The sequence below is a fragment of the Struthio camelus genome, chromosome 4 (assembly GCF_040807025.1).
Source record: "Struthio camelus isolate bStrCam1 chromosome 4, bStrCam1.hap1, whole genome shotgun sequence".
Classification (NCBI taxonomy): domain Eukaryota; kingdom Metazoa; phylum Chordata; class Aves; order Struthioniformes; family Struthionidae; genus Struthio; species Struthio camelus.
In genome coordinates, this window is record NC_090945.1 from 61,142,370 (window position 1) to 61,163,576 (window position 21,207).

Sequence of the window (21,207 nt, forward strand, 5' to 3'; positions counted from 1 at the left end):
TGGAGTGACAAATACTCTAAATGGTGACTCCTGCATTGTTTCCTCTTTCCCCTCCTCCCCCATCTCTTTTTAAAATTTGCAAGGCAGCGCGTGTTGGTTGCCAGCAGTGCCAGGTCAGGAAGCAGGCTGTGTAGGAGAACTTGTGTATTGGTGTCCTTGTTTGCAAGGCAAAAAAATCCAAGGAAAATCTTGGGGCGTGGATGGGATGCTTTAGATGTTCCTATACCCACACTCGCAAAGGAGTTCAACACAATTTGCACAGTATATCTGCTATTTCGTGCCTTCTGTGAGATGCACCTTTAATGACTTGCTGGAGCAGTTAGCAGGGCTACAAGGGCCAGCCCTGCTGCTGTAGCTGGCAGGTCTGGCTGGGCTTCTGCTCGGGCAGGGGTGCTGGGAGAGTGCTCTGTACAAGCCGAAAGAAGACTGAAGGAGGAAAGAAGCTTTAAAGGGAAGAAGGGCGAAACTGATTAGTCTTTTTACCCACTGGTGGATTTTATTCCTCCCCTAGTTTTCCAAACTCGACAGATTATACATATTTAAAATGCCTTGCTGTTTTGGGGTCTGTTTTTGAGGACAGGGTTCCCAAATGGTGCACGAGTGATGATGCATCGGCTCGATCTGCTCATTCACTTCCCAGCCATTTTTAGAAGACGGCAAATGAATAATCACAGGCTGCTCTAGCCCTCTCAAGCCAGTTTATTTACTGCCTCTGGAGAGCAGGGGTTAATTGGTAATTCGGGCATGGAGCGGCTGTTGCTGCAACGAGCTGAGTCCCAGTGTCGCGCTGAAGGCGAAGGGGCTCCCAGTGACGCCGGCGCCCGCCTGCTTGGTGCAGCGCAGGGGTTGCTGCCCGCCAGCCCGGGGACCGGTGGCGTCCTGTGGCGGGGCCACCACCAGCAGAGAGGCAAGCTGCACAGCGCTGGGCAGCAGTGCTGGTCTTTGCTCTTACAGTGTCAAAATGGCTGCGAGTGCGTGACGGAGCATTGGCTCTGGTGAAGCAATCAAACGTCGGTTTGTCAGAAGAACTTAATATTTCAGAACAAAATACTGAAGGAAGCAAAAAGCCAAGGGTGCCGTGCTCCTTCATGCCAGCTCTTGATCCATATTGGAAAGGGGAGGTTCAGGGTGGAAGAGCAGAGATGTTATACGATGGCAGATTTTCTGTTATTAATTGTAAATCTTCTCGTTCCTGCTTTGGGAACTTGTCCCTGCTGCATCCTGCACCTCTGCAGACAGCATCACGGTTAGCAAAGAGGATTCGAACCTAAGAAGTGGATGTGACTTCAAGTCAGCGCTGGTGCAGGATCTAATTACCGACTCAAATGAAAAACGTCTTCATGTTATTCAGGGAAACGGAAGTTCAGAAATGGGATGGGATTTGATTTGCCAGTGTTCGGTGGCAATGTCTGTTGCCATTACTAAATGCCTAGAAGATAACAGGAACTGTATATGGCGGGGGGGTCAGGAGCTATTATTGGTGAAATGTTAGGGACCATCATAAAAGTTCAGTGTGCCTATGAGGAGAGTACGACATTGTCTGTTGTGCGTTCTTGCTGGCAGTGCGTTAGCAATTTGAGAACAAGATACCCAAAAGATAGCCTCTGGATGAAATCTTAATCTCACGCACAAACTTCATTGACTTCATTTGAGGTCTGCGTATCACCCACAGAAAAACCTGGGAATAAATGGTTTTGTTTTATTTCTCCAGGCTTAAGGGTTTTTATTATCTACCCTACTAAACATAGCATAGATATTTCCAGTCAGTTCCTCCCATTTTGTTTTGTTTGTAAAAAAGCACCATATGCGCAAAGTAATGTCGCCCTGGATTGTTCTGCCAACTCAGTGCTCTGGTTGGCTAAACATCCTTCTGCTAAAAAAATTGTATAATTAGTTTGTTTTATTGTAAAGGTCACTTTTAATTTCTTCTAGAAAAAGCTTGCTTTCTTCTTACGTTAGCTTTTCTTTTTGTTAGTGTTTTGAATTTGTTATTGTTGGCTACCTTAGTTAAACTTACTATAAAACTGATTTTTGTAATCCACAATGAATTGCATTTTCTGGTTAAAAGCCAAGCAGTGAGATATACCTTAAGTGTGAATTTCACAATAACAATGGACCTAATCGAACCATGTTTTCATTCTTCTCAATTAGAGCCCAAGACACTAGATAAAATTTCCATTCTGCTATATCTCTAGTTGTGCTTTTTGCACTATTGCTCTGTGGGTGTGACCTACTAACAAGATTCAGTGCTCCTTTATTTCCTCTTTTATATTAACAAAAGTATTTTAGCATGTGCCATTACTGTACTATTTACCTCCACAAACACCTTTCCTGGCAAGTCTTTTTTGTTGGGTTTTTTTTTTTTGTATTTTTTTTTGTTTTCACCTTACCACCCTCAAATTATATTTTAATTTACTGACCTATGAGCATAAGCTCATCTGCAAAGCCTTGATTCTGTTCCCTTGTGGCCTGGGGTCTTTAACGTTAACTGGCTACTGGCTAGTTTCTGTTCAATGCAAAGACTTCCATAGCTGGATGCAGCTGAGTCAATGTGCAGCGCTGTGATATACATGTTCAGAAATTTTCTGGTTTCTTTTTAGTGCTTTGCTGTGCGCTCTCTGGGCTGGGTAGAAATGGCAGAGGAAGATCTTGCTCCTGGAAAAAGCAGTGTTGCTGTGAACAATTGCATCAGACAACTCTCATATTGTAAAAACGACATCAGAGACACCGTTGGCATTTGGGGCGAGGTAAGAACACAGTGAACCTCCTGTTCCTCTTGTGTCGTAAAATATCTTGGAAAAAAAAAACTGTATAGGCAAATGCATCTGTGCTTGTTTTTATTCATCTAAAATTCCAGTTTAAAACAGTATAGTCAGAAATTAGAATACCCAGGTTTTCTGTGCAGTCTTTAACCAAAAAAAAAAAAAAAAAAAGTGTTTTCAAGTACCATGTTGGGCCTTCCCTATCTCAGCTGGCTCTGTCAGAAAATATGAAAGAGTTCAAGGACAGGTTTGACATTTTTGTTCCAAATGGCTCAGGACAGCAGGTGCCACAAAGACCTGAATTTAATGTTTATTTCTTTGCTGTGTGTATTTTGTAATGCACAGCAAAATCTAACAGTGTAGTAACAAAACTACCAGTGGATACTGTATAGAATACTATTTGTTAATAAAAATATTTTTGTGAATTATAGACAAGCGATCAAAGAGGAATGCTCAGTAAGCTGGGAAAAGTCAATTCTGACTCGCACACGCCTGTGTAATAACAGTGTTTAGACACACACATGTAAGCCGTTGAAGTTAGTGGAAATTTTTCTTCTGACTAGACGTTTTAGAGTAATGCTTTGGAATACCATTTTCACACGTTTACCAGTAAGAAAAGGACTTTAAGGAAACCCAGACTGGCATGTCCTGTGTTCCTAAAATGTGTGAGAAGATTGAGACTGGACAGATAGCTTATTTTAAGAGGATTATTTTGCCACGTTTCAAAAGAAAACTTACTTTCTCCAAGTTGGCCGCAAGGAGAGGGTAACACCATGGGGGCTCCTGGGGAAACACGCAGGAAGCTCGGGGTATTGTGGTGCTGGGGCAGAAGAAAGAACGGAAGGTGTGGAGGGGTTAGTAAACGAACTAAGAAGAAAGGAACAGCTGGGTTTATAGTGGAAGGAAGTACAGAGGTCGTAGGAGACAAATCCATAGGAAAACAGGCTTCGTTATTTATTTGCTCTTGAAACAACTTACTTAGACTTCAGCCAAGTCTTATTCTGTTCCTCTCTCCGGACCTGTTGCCAGGAGAGTTGCACCAAGGCTGATTTACTGCTCAGTGGTCAGAATGCAAAAGGTGACGTAAGAGTGAATGCTGTTACCTTCACTGATGTTTGTGTGTGATCTAAGAGAAGCAATGCTGCCAAACAAGCAGAATTAAAAGAAAAAAATGTCTGTCTCAGTGAAAATTTACTGCTGCAGTCTAAGACTTGTGTTCACCGTCCTGGGTATGACCACAACAATGCAGAGATACTTCAGAGAAGCAGTTGGGACATGCTTTTAAAAAAAAAAAAAAGTTTCAAGGGGCATAGTCCCTCATTTTGGAAGGCTAATACCATTAATATGCATTACAATTTGAATGTACAGCATTTTTCTACTTAAAGGAACCTTTTTTAATTTAAGAAATGTATATTGTAGATATAAATGAACGAGATAACACTAGTCTCCCTTCTCCTCGTTTCCAGGAAGAGTTTTATTTAGTTAATATACCTAGACAAGCGATTAGAGCTGTACTGGGCATGGTTTTTTGGACTTACTGCTGAAATTGCGAGGAAGAAAATAATACACTGTTTACATATGTGTAATTTCATCCATTTTTCAGATGGCAGAATTTTGGTCTGCTTGAAATACATCATTGGCTTTTGAAACAGTGTTTTATTTTGCTGTAAGAGTTAACGTTCACTTCTTTCCATATTCCCCTCTGTCAATGCCATTGGGCTTTGTTTGAAAACCGTACTCTATTTCAAGCCAAATAGGTGAAAAGCTTCAGTGTCCTTGAAAATATATTAATTAATTAAAAATGCTCTTCTCAAATTTTGTTCAGCGTGACAAAGCAGTACGGAGACACTGTCCTTGAATAGATGCCCCTAAAATAAACGGTCGTCTTGATTTTAAAAGAAATCATTAGAACCATGTTTTTCTGCTGGCACTATAATGTTTCAAGAGTGATTGGAAGGAGCACGTTTTCAAGAGGAATCTGAAAAAAATGTGCTAGTCACTGACATATCAGATGGAGCGCATACAGCAAAATCTGTCGTGAAGCTAGAACTGATGACTGCAGATCAGGGTTTTAAGATTGCCTAAGGATTTATTTTACTTCTAGTGCAGTGAAAAAGTGAAATTGGGAGTAGGACCATTCCCAAGCATTTGCGACTTTAAAAAAAAAAAAAAAAAAGGGGGGGGGGGCGGAGTTTGAATTGTGACCCCACTGAAACTTTGTCATAGGCTTTAATGTGGGATTTCATGCCCTCTGCTCCCCTAGAAAAGAAATGAGAATACGTAATTAGTCATTCCCGTTTCTTATGTCAACAGCTCTGTAAAATCTAAGAAGAAAAATGTAACTAGTCTGTTGTTATTGCTACATTGCCATGCGTTATATTCCTGTACATTAAAAAATCATTTACATGAAAGAGGAATGGTGTTGCCATTGACCTGTCACACTAAGTAACACTTCCCTGAAAGGCTACTGAGACCAAGTTTTTCCCTTCCCTTCCTGAGTTTCCCTGCGTGGTTCTTCCTATGAGATCCCTGCTTGTCCTGCAGGATCAGCTCTTTGCAGCTCTTCAGCACTCGGAGACAGTGAGGTCTGTGTTTGAGCTCCCGCTGTGTCTAAATCATTTCTACTTGCTCTATGCAGCATTTTCATCTCTGCAAAGGCTTTTGTATAATAAGGCAACAAAACTTAACAAAATATATTGCTTCTGCCTGCCGGTCAAGCTATCCCTTGGGTATTCAAGGATAATTTCTTGTGACTTAAGTTCCTTATCTGCTCTTTGCCCAACCTTTTGCAGGTAATTTGGATTCCATTTTATTACCCTAATCCCAGTATATTTCCATGATGAACAGGAATTTGCCTTCCTGTAATAATTTCCTTCTGGAATAAATATAGAAGTAGAAAATGGATTCCGAAGGCAGTCTTTGTGACACTTGGTGACATTCTTTACACAAACTATTTAGTGCTTCTGACCTCCAAGCAAATTTCTCACCCTCTTTCTTTTTCATGATTCTGTTTTCTGTTTGATCTCCTTCATCGTCCTGGTCTGCCTGGGTACTATCCTGGCTTCTGTGTTTTGTTTCTCATTTTTCATGTTCTCTATGCTGTAAGAAGTTGCGTAATGCTGGTCTGCTCCATTTACGTGCACGGTTATTGCAAAGACTTCTGTTTCTGCTTCTCTAGGACCAGTCTATATATCCGGCCTTGCATCTCTGCCTCAGCTGTACTTTTTCCATCAGGCGAAATGTTTCCCTGTAGACATCCTTCCCTCTCCCACGCCCCTCGCAGCACTCGCAGGGCCAGCGCGGTGCCACAGCTCCCCTTCGCATCCCTGCTAGGGGATTTGGGAGTGGGAGAGGTGGTGAGCGCCTGCGCGAGGCCTGTGCTCCTGCCACGTGCTGGGGCAGAGGGCTAATGCTGCGCACCCTGCCCGGGAGCTGCCTTCCCCCTTGCTGGGCTGTGCTGCCCTTGCTGCCAAGCCCTAAAGCCCTGGAAGCAGGCCCTTCCAGGGTGGAATAAATGCATGTCTTCTGCAGACACAAAATGAGACATCATTAAAACTTGAGCCACTATAATCGGGCAGGAAGAGCGTTTCTGTGCCGTTCAGGTGAAGAGAAAGGTCATTTTTGAAATGTTTGTCAGTATGAAGTCAAGGCCTTTCCGTTCCTTCTGTTCACTTAAAGGTTTTGGCACAATACAGGGAAAACAAATTAGTCTTTATTTAGCAGGTAGCCTCCCACGTTATTCTTCTTATCAGCAATAGCTTGTCTTACCTCTTGGCAGTAAGTCAAGGATCATTTCTGTGGGATCCCACAATCTGCAGAGAAGGTGTGCGCTCTCCGAGAAGGGAACTGTTGGACGTGATAGAAGAAGGAGCAGACTTTTTGTGAACGCTAGCAATAGGAGGAGGATTAGCGTTTCTGAATTAGCATCAAAAGAAAAATTGCCTCAAAATTTGTTTTCTCTAAGGGGGGAAAAAACAAAGATTCTCCGAGTTTTTTCATGCCAGAAGAAGTAGGGAAAAATCTTGGCTCCAGGATTCTTCAATAACTTGCAAAATTCACATGGATGTCTTGGTGCTAGGTTTTTCCCTTTAATGCAGTTTTCTTCAAAGAGTACCCTCTAAATCCTTTGATGCGCGCAAATTCCTGTCAGTTCCCATGGCCCACTGACTAAAGCTGGTAGAAATTAAGCACGTATTGTGTGAGGGAAAGAAGTCTGCTTTAAGAGTATTGGTTTCCATAGAAGCCTTTACTAAAGACAGTTCTTGACTTCCCTTATCTTTAGAAGAATTTACTAGAGAAAGGATAAGCAAATAATTTGTTGAATAACTGATTCTTTGGGATGAAATGAATCAGATGGTTACATTTAAAAGATGTTACAGGTTTTTGTGGTTGTGGACATTTAAAAGTATGGTAGTCGTAAAATATTACCTGGAGTCTTTTTCATAGCAGAAGTGAATGAACTTGTTTTCAGATGCCCCGGGAACAAACTGAAACTTTGAGTAAGTTAAGAGAGGATGCAAGGCTTAACAGTGTAGATGTAACTCCTTGACCATGGTCAGTTTGGGGGGGGAGAGGGGGGGCATACGGTATAACTGTACTTTGTCTGGAGTTGCAGGGCAAAGACATGTACCTTATCCTGGAAAATGACATGCTGAACCTGATCGACCCCATGGATCGCACCGTTCTGCATTCGCAGCCCATTGTGAGCATCAGAGTCTGGGGAGTGGGTCGGGACAACGGCCGGTGAGTCCTCACCCTCCTTGTTTCTTTTGACGTGATGCTGTTTATGCCTGCTGATACAGAATACAGAGATACTCCGAGCAAGTTAGGTATCACTGCTATTCCTTTGAGTAATTGTGTCCCAGGGGCTATTCTTGTTCTTTCGGATGGGTAAATTCTTTTTCTTCTGCCTCTTGTTGCTTTTTTTAATCTTTGCTTTTCCTAGTATTTCACTTACATCCTGTTTTGCTAAATCTAAATTGAGCAAACTTTTCAGATGAACTCAGCCCTCTCCGTAAAACAGCACATGTAGCACTATGTTGTTTCAAATGTATGAAGTTTCTTTATATAAAACCATATTTTCAAATATGCCGCATAGTGTATATCTTCTGGCTATGTGAAGGCATGTCTTTCTGCGGGTCCAAGTTAAATGTGGTAGTTATTTTTCCCTGACTGTATGTGTTTGATTCCACATTCTTGAGATAGTTGATTGAGAGAAAAATCATGTTTTTCCCCCATTACTATTTCTTAAAGATCTCAACACAAAATTCCTTAGAGTGTTCCAGAATAGTGAGGTGTTTCTGCATCCCCACTGAAATCTGATTGAACGGGGGCTGAATTTCTTTCTTGCCCTAGGGTAAAGCCGCAAATATATGCTTAAAAGCTTTCCTGAACTGGAACCCATCTTTCACTAGCTTTCATTCCTAACTAGTCTTCTGTTGGTAATATCCTGCTTTTTCATGTAACCTTGTGGGAACAGGATTGAGAAAGTGCTTTTTTATAAAGCTGGATAAGAAACTGCTTTCCTATCCAATTACATTTTTGATATATCAACAATGTTTCCTTTCCGCACTGAGCAATTCCAAGATCTTTGGCCAATGCCCGTCCTGATGCATTGCAGTAAGGATTTACTTTTCTCTCTGACTTTTGATCAAAAGTTGCATTTTGGCCCTGAAAAATCTTTTCCAGTAAAAGATTTTATGAAAGTTCTGTATTCCCACAAGAAGGTTTCTGGTTGTCTCTGGGTACGTTTCCAAAAGGAAAAGGGGTAAGTGTTTCTGTGACCCAATGTGTTTTTTATTTTCAGTGGTTCTGTTTTTTGAGAGATTTAAAAGGGCAAATCCAGTTAGAAAATGATGAGAGGCAAAGAGGTTTAAACTTCTTATGAATAAAACATGAAAGTGCTTTGTTTGCTTGAGAAAATGAGTGCATTACACATTTCCCTTCAAGTCAGGTTTGTAGTAGCTTTCTTTGGTCAGGAAGTAGAGCATCATTGGGGGCATCTGAGTGTAATGCAGCTGAACAGAATTCAGGAATTATAGACTCCAGGAAGACAGCTTTGCTTTTTCATCACTTTCTTGAAGTGATATAGTTCTTCTTTCAAATATTTGCGTTTCTTTGGAAAAATAATATCATTCCATTATGTTTTTTGTAAAATAAGATAATGGGTCACATTTCTCCAGGCTGGATACCTTCTTGTCCTAAAGAAACTAGTCAGAGAAATGTTACTGTTGAAATGAGACATTTGAAAACATTTAAGAGAAGTGTTCCTATTGTGGTTGTGCAGCACCAAGAATGTCCTGAGCTTTTGAAGAAAATTCTCCAGGGGTAGGAATCAATAGCAAATTCTTCTAGATGAACATAAGCCCCATTAGTAAGCCTGGAGTCAGTGGGAGGGCTTCTGCGTGGGGAGGTCATTCTGTCAGCACTGAGCTAGACAACAGCCATGATATCCAGCCATGCCTAGACTATAGCCAAGGATATCTAAAAAAAATTTTGTACGTGGCACGGGAAAGAGCATCTCTGATCCCAATCCTGCACAGTGTTGTAGTCTGTTTGGGGATCAATAAAAATTCTAGTTCTGTTGAGATTTCTGCAGAAACTAATGTCTCTATTAAGAAAAATTTCTTAGCTGTGGAGTATGTGAGTGAAGTACACATCTAAGTTTAAAAAAAAAAAAAAAAAGGCAAATTTTTCTCCATCTTGGTGAGAAGAGGTAGAAGTTCCCTCTACTGTTTTCCTGAACAGTGATTTTATTAATGACATCGGCAATACAGAGAACCAGGGTTAGAGCAAATAAACTAGTCTTCTCTTGTGTCTGTAACATCAGAAGAGGAATTTGACCCTTCCGTGTTGAAATTGAACATTTTTTTGTTTCCAGAGGAAATTACTTTTCTTGGTGGTTTGATGTAGATAACAGTAAGAAATGGTTTACTGAAGCTTTCATATATAAACACACAATCAAACCTGCCATTGTATCTCATTTGCTAACACAGTAATGTTCTTACTGCATTTAATGGAATCTAGGTTTTTTTCCCCTAAGTAGTTTGAATTGGGAGCCTTCCTGTCCTTCGCCCTTCATAACAATTCTGATAGATGCTTCTGCAGAGATTTTATATCCAGTATAACTTTCAGAACTGGAGTGCCTACTCTTTTTGAAATTAAATTTGTTTAACACTGTATCGAACTGTTTAAACGAATAAGATTGTGGAAAAAACCAGCCATTATTTGTGAGCCATTATTTGTGAGTAAACTCAGGCTGCATGGGCTGTTAACTAGCAGGGTGAAAATCCAGAACCCAAGCAGAAAGGACAAACTTTTGACTGAGTAGTCAGATTTACAGTGAATTTTGGGCATAGGGAGAATCAGTATAGGAAATATGCATTGGAGGGTAGTATAAAGGATGCAATATTTGCTGAACAAGCACCAACACACAACAAAAGAGCATTTGGTGACGAGAACCTGAGCTGTGACAGGAGGCCAAAACACAGGTCGTCATCTCAGCAGATGCTTAGCGGACTGAAGCATTTATCTTGTTATTTGGGGTGAGGGAAATCATGCAATTGAGTGAGCTGGTGACTGCAGCGTGCCTGTTTTTCGTATATACGTTAACATGCAGTACTTGGACTCATACTGGTAAAATTAGCTGTTTGCTCATCAAATAGGAAATGCTAGAGCTACTCACTGACTGCCATAGCAACTTTCCCTGGTTATGACTTTGCCATCAAAAAAGGGAGTGAGCTGATTTTCCAGGAAGTCTACAAAATCCTTGCTTTTAGTGTGAAACTCTTCTAGAAGTTGTTGCATGTGAATATTGTCAGTATGCTGCATCTTGTGTTCCAAGAATCTGTGTAGTAAAATGTATTCTATTTGTTCTGAAAATAAGTGGTTAAATTCTAAAATATTGTAGAAATTTGTTTTCTCTATATTGAGCTATTCTCTATATTGAGCTATTTATATTTTCTCTATACTGAGGAAGGAAAAATTATATTTTCTCTACATTTTCTTTATATTTCTCCATAATGATCTTCCGTCCCTCCTTTTTGACTGTATTTTGCTTGTAGTGATTTATTTGGGTAGATTTTGCTTTGGAAGATAAAAAGGTTTTCTAATGATACCTGACCAGATGATTTTCTAAGCTATGCAGTAATGAAAGATTGATGAAATACAGAGATCTGCTGATGAAAGTTTAATCTGAGGATACGTCTGCTAACTCACCTCAGGCAGAAATGTCTTCTGGGATACTGTAATAATTCTCTCCATACGTTACGCTATTATCTTGACCTCTAGAGTTTTTGGTTTTTTTTTTTTTTTTTAATACAGTTCTGTGATAAGCAAAGGCTTGATCGTTATGTTGACTTAAGCTGTGTGGTGATTTTGTTTTCTAAAAGGTAGTTTCCCTTGCTTTCAATTAATCGCTCGGTAAAGTATACGTTAAGAAAAAATAGCGTGCCTTTGTGAAATAGTGAACAGAAGCAGGTTCCCACAAGGGAAGTTGATGGATAGACATGTATATAGCGGTACAAAATCACTTTACTGAGACTGTGAGCTACCATGTTTGGTAAGTACATTCGTGCATGTCTAAACATACTGTGTATGTCCATCCTTTTAAGTATGATTTTTAAGAGTAAAAGCCATTATCCTCTGTTGTTGGTACAGTCTTCCTCTGCTGCTGTACTGAAAATAGAGCCATGACAAGTAGTTCAATACTTTTTTCAAATAAGAAAAGTCCTAATAATTGCTTAAATAGTTTTATTTCAAGGCGAGTGAAGTAATTGTTGCTTGGAGGATTTGTGGAAACGCAGGCGTAGGGGTGAATAACGGTCAGTGCTGCATTTACTTCTTAAAAAGCAGTCCGTGCCATGTTTTCTCTGGACTTTAAAAGCATATTGGAAAATATTAACTTATTAGCTATAAAAAGGTTGTTCTTTTCACTTGTGAGCTGCATTACTGTACATTAATCATTCCTTCGTCAGGGTTGGGTTTTGTCTCCCCTTCTCAACCACCGGTGCATGCCCTTTGCTTTCTGAGCAGCTTGCTAACAAGGAAGAGAGGAAAGGTAATGGCCCATCAATTTTTTAAAATAGTTTCCGGTCACCCATTTCCTTGATTCCTCCTTTATCTTCGTTGTTCTTCCATGAATCTAAAGCCTAGTGCAACTTTTAAAACCTCCCTGGGAGTTGCCTGAAAGATCACAGTCCCCTCCATCGTGGCGTCTTCGTACAGCAGCAGCGTATTCCAGCTGAAAAATTCAACGATTTGCTGCTCAGGAGAGCTGCGAGAGTGTTCGGGAGTTGCAGGACTCCTGCTTTCCCGGGACTGAATACGGCAGGGGTTGCCAGAAGACAGGGGCATCTGGCACCTTGAACAAAACACGTAACGTGTTTTTGTTCATCCGCTAGCTTTGCCACTTACATAACTCAAATTTGTGCGTTTTTTCTGAATAGTTCGTGTATTTCTTTGACGGGCTGAGAACTGAGTGCAGCTGCTCTTAGTTTTTAAATGGTGGAAAGGCAGATTCTTTGAAATTAGGGTTCCCTGATATTAGGATCTGTGAATAGACTGGGTGTGATAGCATTATGCTCCCCTCTGTGCCCTAATAACACCCGTTTTGGCAGTTGGGGTGTTTCTGCTCTCCGTCTGTGTTCATGTCCGTTGCCCTGTTCCTTGTCTAAACTGCTGCTGGTTTTCTGCTCCTAGATATCTGGGAATGAAATGAGGCCGGGAATCAGAAACGAGCTGTTAGAGGAGGAGAGAGGGACTAGGCTAAAGAGAATAGAACAACGCACAGCACCGAAGAGGAGACCGAATCTGCCAGAAAAAGAGAGAGGTAGACAGCAAAATGCATAGATGCCTCCGGTCAACTGGAAATAACCCTGTAAGGCTGGAAGAGCAGAAAGTAAAAATAACAAAACAAACTGCCAAAATAGAGCTCAGGAGCTGTTGAGACAAGAGTTGAGAAAACTATTGGGGTCGTGAGAGCGAGAAGGCAAATGTGTGGAAAGATGAGGAGGAAATGAGGTAAAATGGTGGCTCCGATTTTCAAAATATGGGGAATTAAAAGTAGTATCCTCTCTTGCTGCTTAGGCAGCCAAATAAAAATGGCCTTATTTCACAGGTGTTTAACATCTACACAGTCCATTAACCTCAGCGGGATCTGTGTATGTTTAGCATCTTCGAAAATCAAATGCCGAAACATGTATTTAGGAACCTTTCCCTAGACGTTCAGCTTTGAAAGCCTGGACTTGAATGACAATGATGTAGCTTGTTAAATGTTTAAATTTTGAGCGTGTGTCATGGATGTGAGATTTTAGGAGGGATGCTTGGCCTTAATTAGACAATTTAACATCAAGGCAAGTACGGACAATAAATAGAAGTCTAGTGTGGTTGCATCCGTTTAGTGCAGGCATCCTGTTGTAACTTTAATTTCTCATTCCCCTTTTTAGAAAATACGCTGGCTACAAGCCACACACCGTCAGCCTTCAGCGGTGCAGCGTGGCTGTAGCGCTGCCTCGTTCGGTGTGGTGTTTCCGGCCCCTCCGCTTTGCCTTGCCTTTGAGAAGGTGCCCCGAGACTGAGCCTTTCTCTGATTCTGCGAGAAGCTTATCAAGCTGTTCGAGATAATGAATAATAAACCCGCTCTTCTGCATTAAGTTGACATGGTCAAGAAGAGCTGAAAATAAGATAAAGTAAAACCAAGTGGCTTTATGCACCTGCTCTTTTGAAAAGATAACACCCTTCAAAAAAATGTGGAATTATAGCTGAACTCTTCAAACCCTGAGACACCATGAATCAATATTACCTATTCCCATAAGTCCTCCTAACCTTGGAGTAAGGACAAAACACTGTGAGGAATCATGTAAATAGAGCATAGGTGGGGGATTATACTGGAGGAAAAGGATTTTACTGACTTTTCTGACCCATATTCTTAGCTACCTTATTTTGTCAGAGTAATCTTTTCCTTTCTCCTTTTCCCTAACCCAACAGCATCTGAATATCCTTTTCTATGTATTTTGGTAGCATTCTCCTCTCTCGCTAATAAATAGTCGAGGTGGTTGTCTATACGAAACTTCCAGCTTACACCTGTGAGGCCTGACAGTGTTGTTTGCAAATACAGCATGTTCTAGGAAGGGGTAATAAAGCAGTGAGGTAGTGAGGGGGGGAGGCCAACCAAGCTCACAAAATGAATGTACTTTGAAACAAATGCAGGTAAGTGGGTGAGAATACCTGTATGTGTACATTCTTTCTTTGATTAATGAAACTGGTTTGTTTTAATTTCAGCGGTTAACCCAAAAGACACAGTAGGCTGAACTGAAAGTCGAAATAGCGTCCATGGTTCTGCACCAGCGCATGTTTTTGTATCAGTAGTGGCCTAGATTGTGTCAGTGCAGCATCTCTGTATCCTTTCTGCTTAATTCCACTAACAAGATTAAAAATGATTATGTGTAACAGTAAGGGATTCTTACATTTTACAGATGAGGCCAGGGAGTAGCTCAAGTGCCTACGAAGGACGTGCCTAGGGAGGGTCTTGGAGCTATAGATATTTGGTAACCTTTAAAAGATGTAAATGCAGAAACAGCAGCTTAGAAGCGCAGTAGAAGTAGAATAGGCTAGTAGAATAGGAAAAATATGGACAGGTCTCATGGAACAAGGGAATTGGGACAAACCTGGAACAGGAAAATTAAAAAAATTGTGTGGGAGAGGGGACAGGAACAGAGAAGTCTGTAACAGAGAGAGTGGAGAACTCAGGAAAGTGATGTTGCATTAGCTTGTGAATAAATGAGAGGGATGGCAGAGGGCTGCCCTTCTTATTAGAAAAACCACCAGCCAACCATATAAAGAAGTGTCACTTGCTGTACTAGTGGCTGAGTGTGGCCATGAATGCTTACTCACCTTAAACAGATGCACATTCAAGTATTTTATTATAGAATGTGTTTAGTATTCTATAACTGTTTTCTACAAATAAAGGAAAATATTGCATATGATTTGGAAATTATATCTAGCATTTCTTTTGGGAGACAGACTTTTAAAATGGCACTTAGAATTGTTCTACATCTCTCTAATCTTTCTCTCTTAAGACAAATGATGCATCTAAGCCTGGACTACAAATAACTGGTGTAGCAAGGTTATCTTGATTAACTTAAAAAAAAAAAAAAAAAAAGACAGCATAAAGACAGCATACTGACTTAGTCCCTGACTTAGTGTGTTTCTGCAAATTTGTGCTAGAAAATCTGTGCACGTTCCCTGTGACTCCAGCTGTTAAACTTTTCAAATGCTTTAGGATATAGCTAGGGTAATATGTGAACTTAAAGAGCTATCACACAGTTTCGTCAATAATAGATTGAGCTGCTTGCGAAAGTGTGTGCAGCTCAGGAGAGCTGGTGTCTGCCAGTTTGGGGTGCAAGTCTGACGCTTGCTTCTATTATTCTTTGCACTGTATGCTAATCAAGCAGATGCTACATCCAGATTGGATTCCTATATTTAATTGCTGCTTTAACTCAGTGGCAAAACAGTGATGCAAGTGATGCAGAAGGCAGCTGCTCTCCTGCTCCATAGCTGTGAACAGAAAACACCCCAGCTCCAATCTCCCTGCAGGCTTCCGGTATGTTTTCAAGACTCAGTTAGAGGCTTTGGTTTTAAGTAACGATTAAAGGTGGTTTAAACGTGTCTTGTTTACTTTGCCTTGTCGTGGACTTGGGTGCAAACACAGCCAGCTCCTTCCTCTCAGCAGAGCACATGCTAACAAAACCCAGTATCTTCCTTCCCAGACCCATCCGAGTCAGCTGAAGGCACCTGCCCTTCACACCCTTCTTCTCCAGAAGCACTGCCTTTAGACAGTGAGTTACACATCTCCAACATGATACGTGGCGGGGGGAGAAGGGGGGCTATGTATAGGGGGAGCCACCTATGGAATGAATTAGGTTTCGGCATCCACATGAAGAGCCGCAAAGCCTTCCGATTCGATAATAATTTGCTTCCAAAAAAAAGAAACACACGCAACCTACAATATTTTTTCTTTCTCATCTCAAAGCTTAGTATAGTCTAAGTTCTCTGTAGGACATAGGAAGAACCAAATTAGTCCACTTTCATCTGGCTAGTCAGTTTTGTATGGAAGCTGTTCAGTTATTAATAAGGTGGGCACATGAAAACCTTCTGAGGAGAAAAGAGGGCTATAGAGAGCACAGGCCACTGAAGAAAAGAGCAGTGTTTTAAGAAACATCGTGCTAAGAATACTTACAAGCATCACACTGGCCGAAAGATTCGATACAGCTCTTTGTTACCTTGGTTATAGTATGTTTGTGTGAGCAGTAACAGAATTTTCTGTCATAGGATGGTGTACTTGAAAAGGTCAGCCTGTTGCAAGAGGTATATTTACTGCGCTCGTTGTTTCCTCTTGTAGTCAAAAATTTGGCTTTCTAAAAATGATCGCTATAGCAGTTGAGTCAAAGTAATTCAGAGGAGAAAATTCTCTGTGCAGCAGAAAGGGTTTAACTCAATTATCTCTGTGTTGCACTGCTTAAATAAATGTAGGACATTCACTGCTTGTTAATACAGCAAGTTAAAAAGCAAAAGGCAGACAGAAATTGGCCTGTCTCCAGTTGTACTTCCCATCCAAACAGTTCATGCTGGTGCTATACTGGTGCATTAGAGGTAGATGGGTGTTTCTGTATATGCCGTCACTGTGTAAATATTTATATCCACTGACAGAAACACGTTTTAAGTTGGCACATGAGTGTCATACTCCTGATATCAAGGGAGCCTGTGAAATGCCTGAGCTTTTGTAGTCTACCATAGGTCTTTTGGAATTTGGCATATGCTGCAATAAAATAGTCTCCAAATTTTGTACTGTGTTTCTCTCTGAGCATTGTCACAAGCTTGCCTGAACTGCACTGGTATAATAAGTGGAACGTGCCTCTAAATAGGAGAGGATACGCTTGGTATCAACTTACCACTTCAATTATTTAAATGTCATCTCTGCCTCAGGATTTCTTTCCATGTTTGCTACTAGCTGATTGCAATTCAAATATTTATATGCAGTACATCTTTATGTAAATCACAGCATATACTGTCTTATCCACTACATGTATTTAGAAAATATTTACACTTCAGACTTATAATTCTGAGGGTAGTATGTTAGCGTGTTTCCTAATTTCGTCTCCACCAGGGAAAAGGGTCTTTGTCAGTGGTATTCAGCACAATTTGCCCTCTGGCAATGGAGGTTGATTGCCTACTAAAGTCTCTTTGATTCTTGTAGATTGATTAGCAAAAACTTAAACACTAATTTGAGTAAACGAAAATGATTTTTTTTCAGCAGAGAATTCAAATGTCTTAAACATTCAGTTTTTTTTTTTGACTGACTGACTTGTTTTTGTACTTAGTTACTGCGTCACGTGAACATCAGTATTTTTGGAAGAAGAGCATTGTGTTTAATGACATTGAAAAATTTGTGGGTATTACATCTCTCATGAGGTTGGTCCGTTTCACATAAACGCTGTTCATCTTAACGCCATAAAAATTAGTTCAATTTGTGACCTGAGTGATGCATTAAACACAGAACCCAGTCACCTCTGTAAAATACTGCAGTATTTTAGTGCTTGAAGTTCCTCTCTCACCACCTTGCTTAGTTTCAAAGCTTGCTGGACGTACGTTCGCATGGCCCTGAGTCTGGCCAAGTTCCTGTTAAAACTGATGGGAAGTCTTTCACTAACTTCGGCGTGAACTGGATTAGTCCATAACTTGCGGACAGAGGCCTGGGGAACCCAAATATTGCTTACTAGAATCTATGTAATATCTCTGAGAGCAGCAGGATAATTTTAAGGTGTTATTTCTTAGTATTAGATAGGTAATGGTAAAAGAACAAGGTGGAAAGGGAATGACCTACTACTCTGAATCTTAGAAGAATATGAAAGAGTTTGAAGTCTGCAAGGTCAGGCAAGCTGATTGGCTTCAGTTGGCTTCACCTGACTTACTGGTGTTCTTATTACATTTAACATAGATGAAATAAGTGAATTTTTCCACTTCAGCCAAGCACCTGTGAAACTGAGCATGCCTTTGTTCTGGGATGTTTGTTATTGACTCATGGCAGCGTTCAGGATGATCCTGTATTTGTCAATAAGGCATGTTAAGAGGAATTGTAGGGAATAATTGTTCAGTAGTCAAACTAGAAAGGGCTACCTGGGTCCTTATGGCCTTCCCCCTGCAATTGCAGACAATCTGTTAGCAGTTTAAGGTCCTGCTTTTGGCAAGCTGGTAACAGGCCTTGTTTGGTTTACTGAGGATGTATTGAATTGCTTTTGCTTTGTAGTCATGTATTGTCAGTCTTTCTTCTTCAATTAAGAAGTTTAATTTTGCCTATTCCTTTTGGTATCGTCTGAAGAATCTAAAAAAACTCTACATGTATATCAAAAAAAAGTGTCTGTATGAGTATCCTAAAAAGTACTTAAACCCACTAAGAAACAGACACAATAAGAGAATTTTTTTTTGCATTGTGTATATTTTATTAGGAAAATTGCATCTCATCTCTGCTTTTGCTCAACTGCTAGCAGAAGCGTGATGAGATGAATTAAACAAAGCAAACTGAACAATTGTTCGTGCCCTCTGATCATTTATGAAGTGCATATATGGCTTCAAGGGTCTTGGTTTAAAAAGCAGACAAAGCCCTTCTGGGATATTGCCAATGCAGGCATTCATAAATGATATTCATTTTGTCACTTCTGAGCCTCGAGGATTTGAGGTAACATTCCAAACTCTGCTCATCATCCATGAATGCTGGAAACTCATTTTGTAATATGTATGAAGAGTCTCAGATCCCTGTCTGCATCCAGGTTTTAAACTTTGTGAAACATTCCCTCACACTTCTCTCACCTTTTCTCCCCTCTTTTTGAAAATAATGTGAAAGTTCAGATAAATGAGAAGATTCGGCAGTGCTCTTGCTGCTGAATGACTTATGATGGAATTGAATAGAAAGAATGTGCAAGAATAAGATGCTAGCTCTCCCTAATTTGTAGCTTAGATTTTCAGCCTTGAATTATAGCAATATTCTTGCAAGTCTGTATCTTCTGGAGCTCTGACAAGACCTCGAGCAACATGTTAGAATGAATAATCTGAGAGAACGTTCAGACTGCGGGAGGACGGCAAACTTCTAGGTTATTAAAGACTAAACAAAACTGGTTTTGTGCTCTACAGACTACCTTTTTGTTCCATGGGAGTCTTAAAATGTTTTAGTTCAGAAAAGGATGGAGGCCTTAGAATAAAAAAAAAGGCAGAGCAAACTTAGGAATTGCTCGTTTCCCTTCCTGTACAGCTGAGTGTTTACCTGCGTATTGAGAAGCTGAGTATTTACCTTTCTGTAGTCCATCTGCAGCTCTGCTGGCATTACCAAAGCTGTGTGCGACGGGGGAATTGGTATTTTGCTCTGAGGTAAATCAGCTTCCAGCCATGGAACAGGACTATTTGATCAGTTAGGGGAGAATGTGGTCCCGCTCCTGTGTTGAGAATATAAACTCATTTCTTTTACTGCGTTGCCCTGTTGTTCACTAGCAATTTGGCAAGACAGTTGGGTGCATCCAGGTGCCAGCTGGGCACGTCCAGTAGGCACATCTTTGCAGTGTTAACTGTCCATTCCCTGATGATCAGCGTGGCTGAGCCTTATCTCCAATGATGAACACAGCAACTTGGAAACATTAACCCTGCTGAGGACCCAGGAGGGGAGCGTGTGTGAGCTGGGGGAGGCTGGGACAACTCGTGTCTTGTTTGTGCAACAGGTGCCGCAAAACACCGCTGCTTCCTGGAACCGGGCAGGTCTAGCAGTGCAGAAGTTGGATACTTTGGCTCTTTGTCAGCTGAGAGCTCTCTTGGGGAAATCTCAGCTTGCCAGATCTGGCTACTTTGATCTGCTGTCTGGACAGAATTGGCCCCGTTACCTGCTGCAAGCTGGTTTCTTAAGAGGCCTGTGGATGGAGCATGCTACAAAGATATCTTCGGTTTCCTGTGTAGTGATTTGGCTGCCAAGTTCATATTGCTGGTCAGCAGTGGGAAATGGGACTTGGTGCAGTGTTTGTGCTGGGATTTTTTTCGTGTGGTTTATTACTTGTTGCTGGAGAGAGGCTATTAGCAAAACCCAGCAGCAGATGCTTAGCGTTGCAACTTCCATGACTTGTTTCAAAACTTGATATTGATGATTTTTCTTAAAAACCCAGCTCATGAAAGAAGAGTTTTGCATGAATTTCGTTTTTTATCTGCAGATTCAGCAGACGGGTGGACATACCTGCCGTCTGCCGTATGAAGGGGTGTGCCACACTTGGGCTTAACTTGGGTATAATTTGGAATCAATAGATAGCACTGCCCCGTCCGTGTTCCTTTTCTCCCCCAGACGCATCTGCTCTGGTGGGATGTGTGTTCACGCAGCTGTTATCCTAACAAAGCAACGAATGAACACCCCCCGCCACCTCCACCAAAGTGAGTTTTGAGCTGGATACGTTCTCCAGTCCGGGCCATGGGGTAGCACCAGCCTAAGGCGCTGGAGCCGCATCCACCGGTTGTGCAACCTTCAGCAGCACTCAACTGTACTATTACTGCTGCTATAACCCAGCTTTTCAGTCTTAGGTCTGGGTTTTTTCTTTTTTAATGTTAAGATGACTGCCATTTCACTTTGTTTTCCTTTAAGTAACAAGGATCACCGGTGGTGCTGAAATGCTAGATATTTCATTTAAAAAAAAAAAAAAAAAGAGAGAGAATTTTTCCCCTGAAGTTTTCTATCAGAAGAAGATTCTTTTCAATGGTGCTGTCTTTAGTTGCTTGTGTCAGAAATTGTCTAGTGTACATACTGGCTTTGCTAATGGGGATTCATTCCCTCTTGTCGAAAGAAACACAGGTTAAAATCTCGAAACTTGACATGTAGTTTTAATTATGGTTATTACTGTTTTCAGGGTTCTGCTGAATTTCTGCTCTTGTATAGAAGAGAGGTTCAGGAAGAGTAGTTCTCTTGTACAAACTGTTTCAGCATATTAAAACAGCAAAGTTTGGCTTCTCTCCTTCAAAGCCATTTAAGTTGGTGTCTAACATTGTTCTCAGGAGTGCTGTCGTTTGGCCAGCTGGAAAAGTACCATATCCCCTTGAATCCTGGTTGTTGAGAACAAAAGAGAATAGCAATAGAGGGGGTAGTTGTCTTAGTTATCAGGTAAATTTTGTCTTCATTTGCAAGTTTAAGTTATGTTAAATGCATATTGGAACTTGAATTTTAAGTGCAGTACGTGATCTTTCAGTATTTAACCAGTAATAGATGCTGTTTTGCTAGTCCATAAAAATGCCACGTTCTTTCCTCGCAAATGAGTCCCATACTTGTGTCAAGACTTTCAAGAACCGATTTGTTTACTTTGATGCAAAAATTATTATATGGCCTTGAATTCTTGTTAGTGCTGCGTGTCCAGCACACCCAAGAAAGAGG

The 21,207-nt window shown here is 40.9% G+C and overlaps 1 protein-coding gene across 45 annotated transcripts in view; it reads left to right on the top strand.

The window, feature by feature from the left end:
* Positions 1-21,207, top strand: part of APBB2 (amyloid beta precursor protein binding family B member 2) — a 194,739-nt gene that overhangs the window by 142,847 nt on the left and 30,685 nt on the right. For all 45 annotated transcript variants that reach the window (XM_068943057.1, XM_068943034.1, XM_068943039.1 and 42 more), the window contains 2 exons: positions 2,601-2,747; positions 7,378-7,505. In XM_068943057.1, the coding sequence (XP_068799158.1) occupies positions 2,601-2,747; positions 7,378-7,505 (275 nt within the window). The remainder of the gene's footprint in view (positions 1-2,600; positions 2,748-7,377; positions 7,506-21,207) is intronic.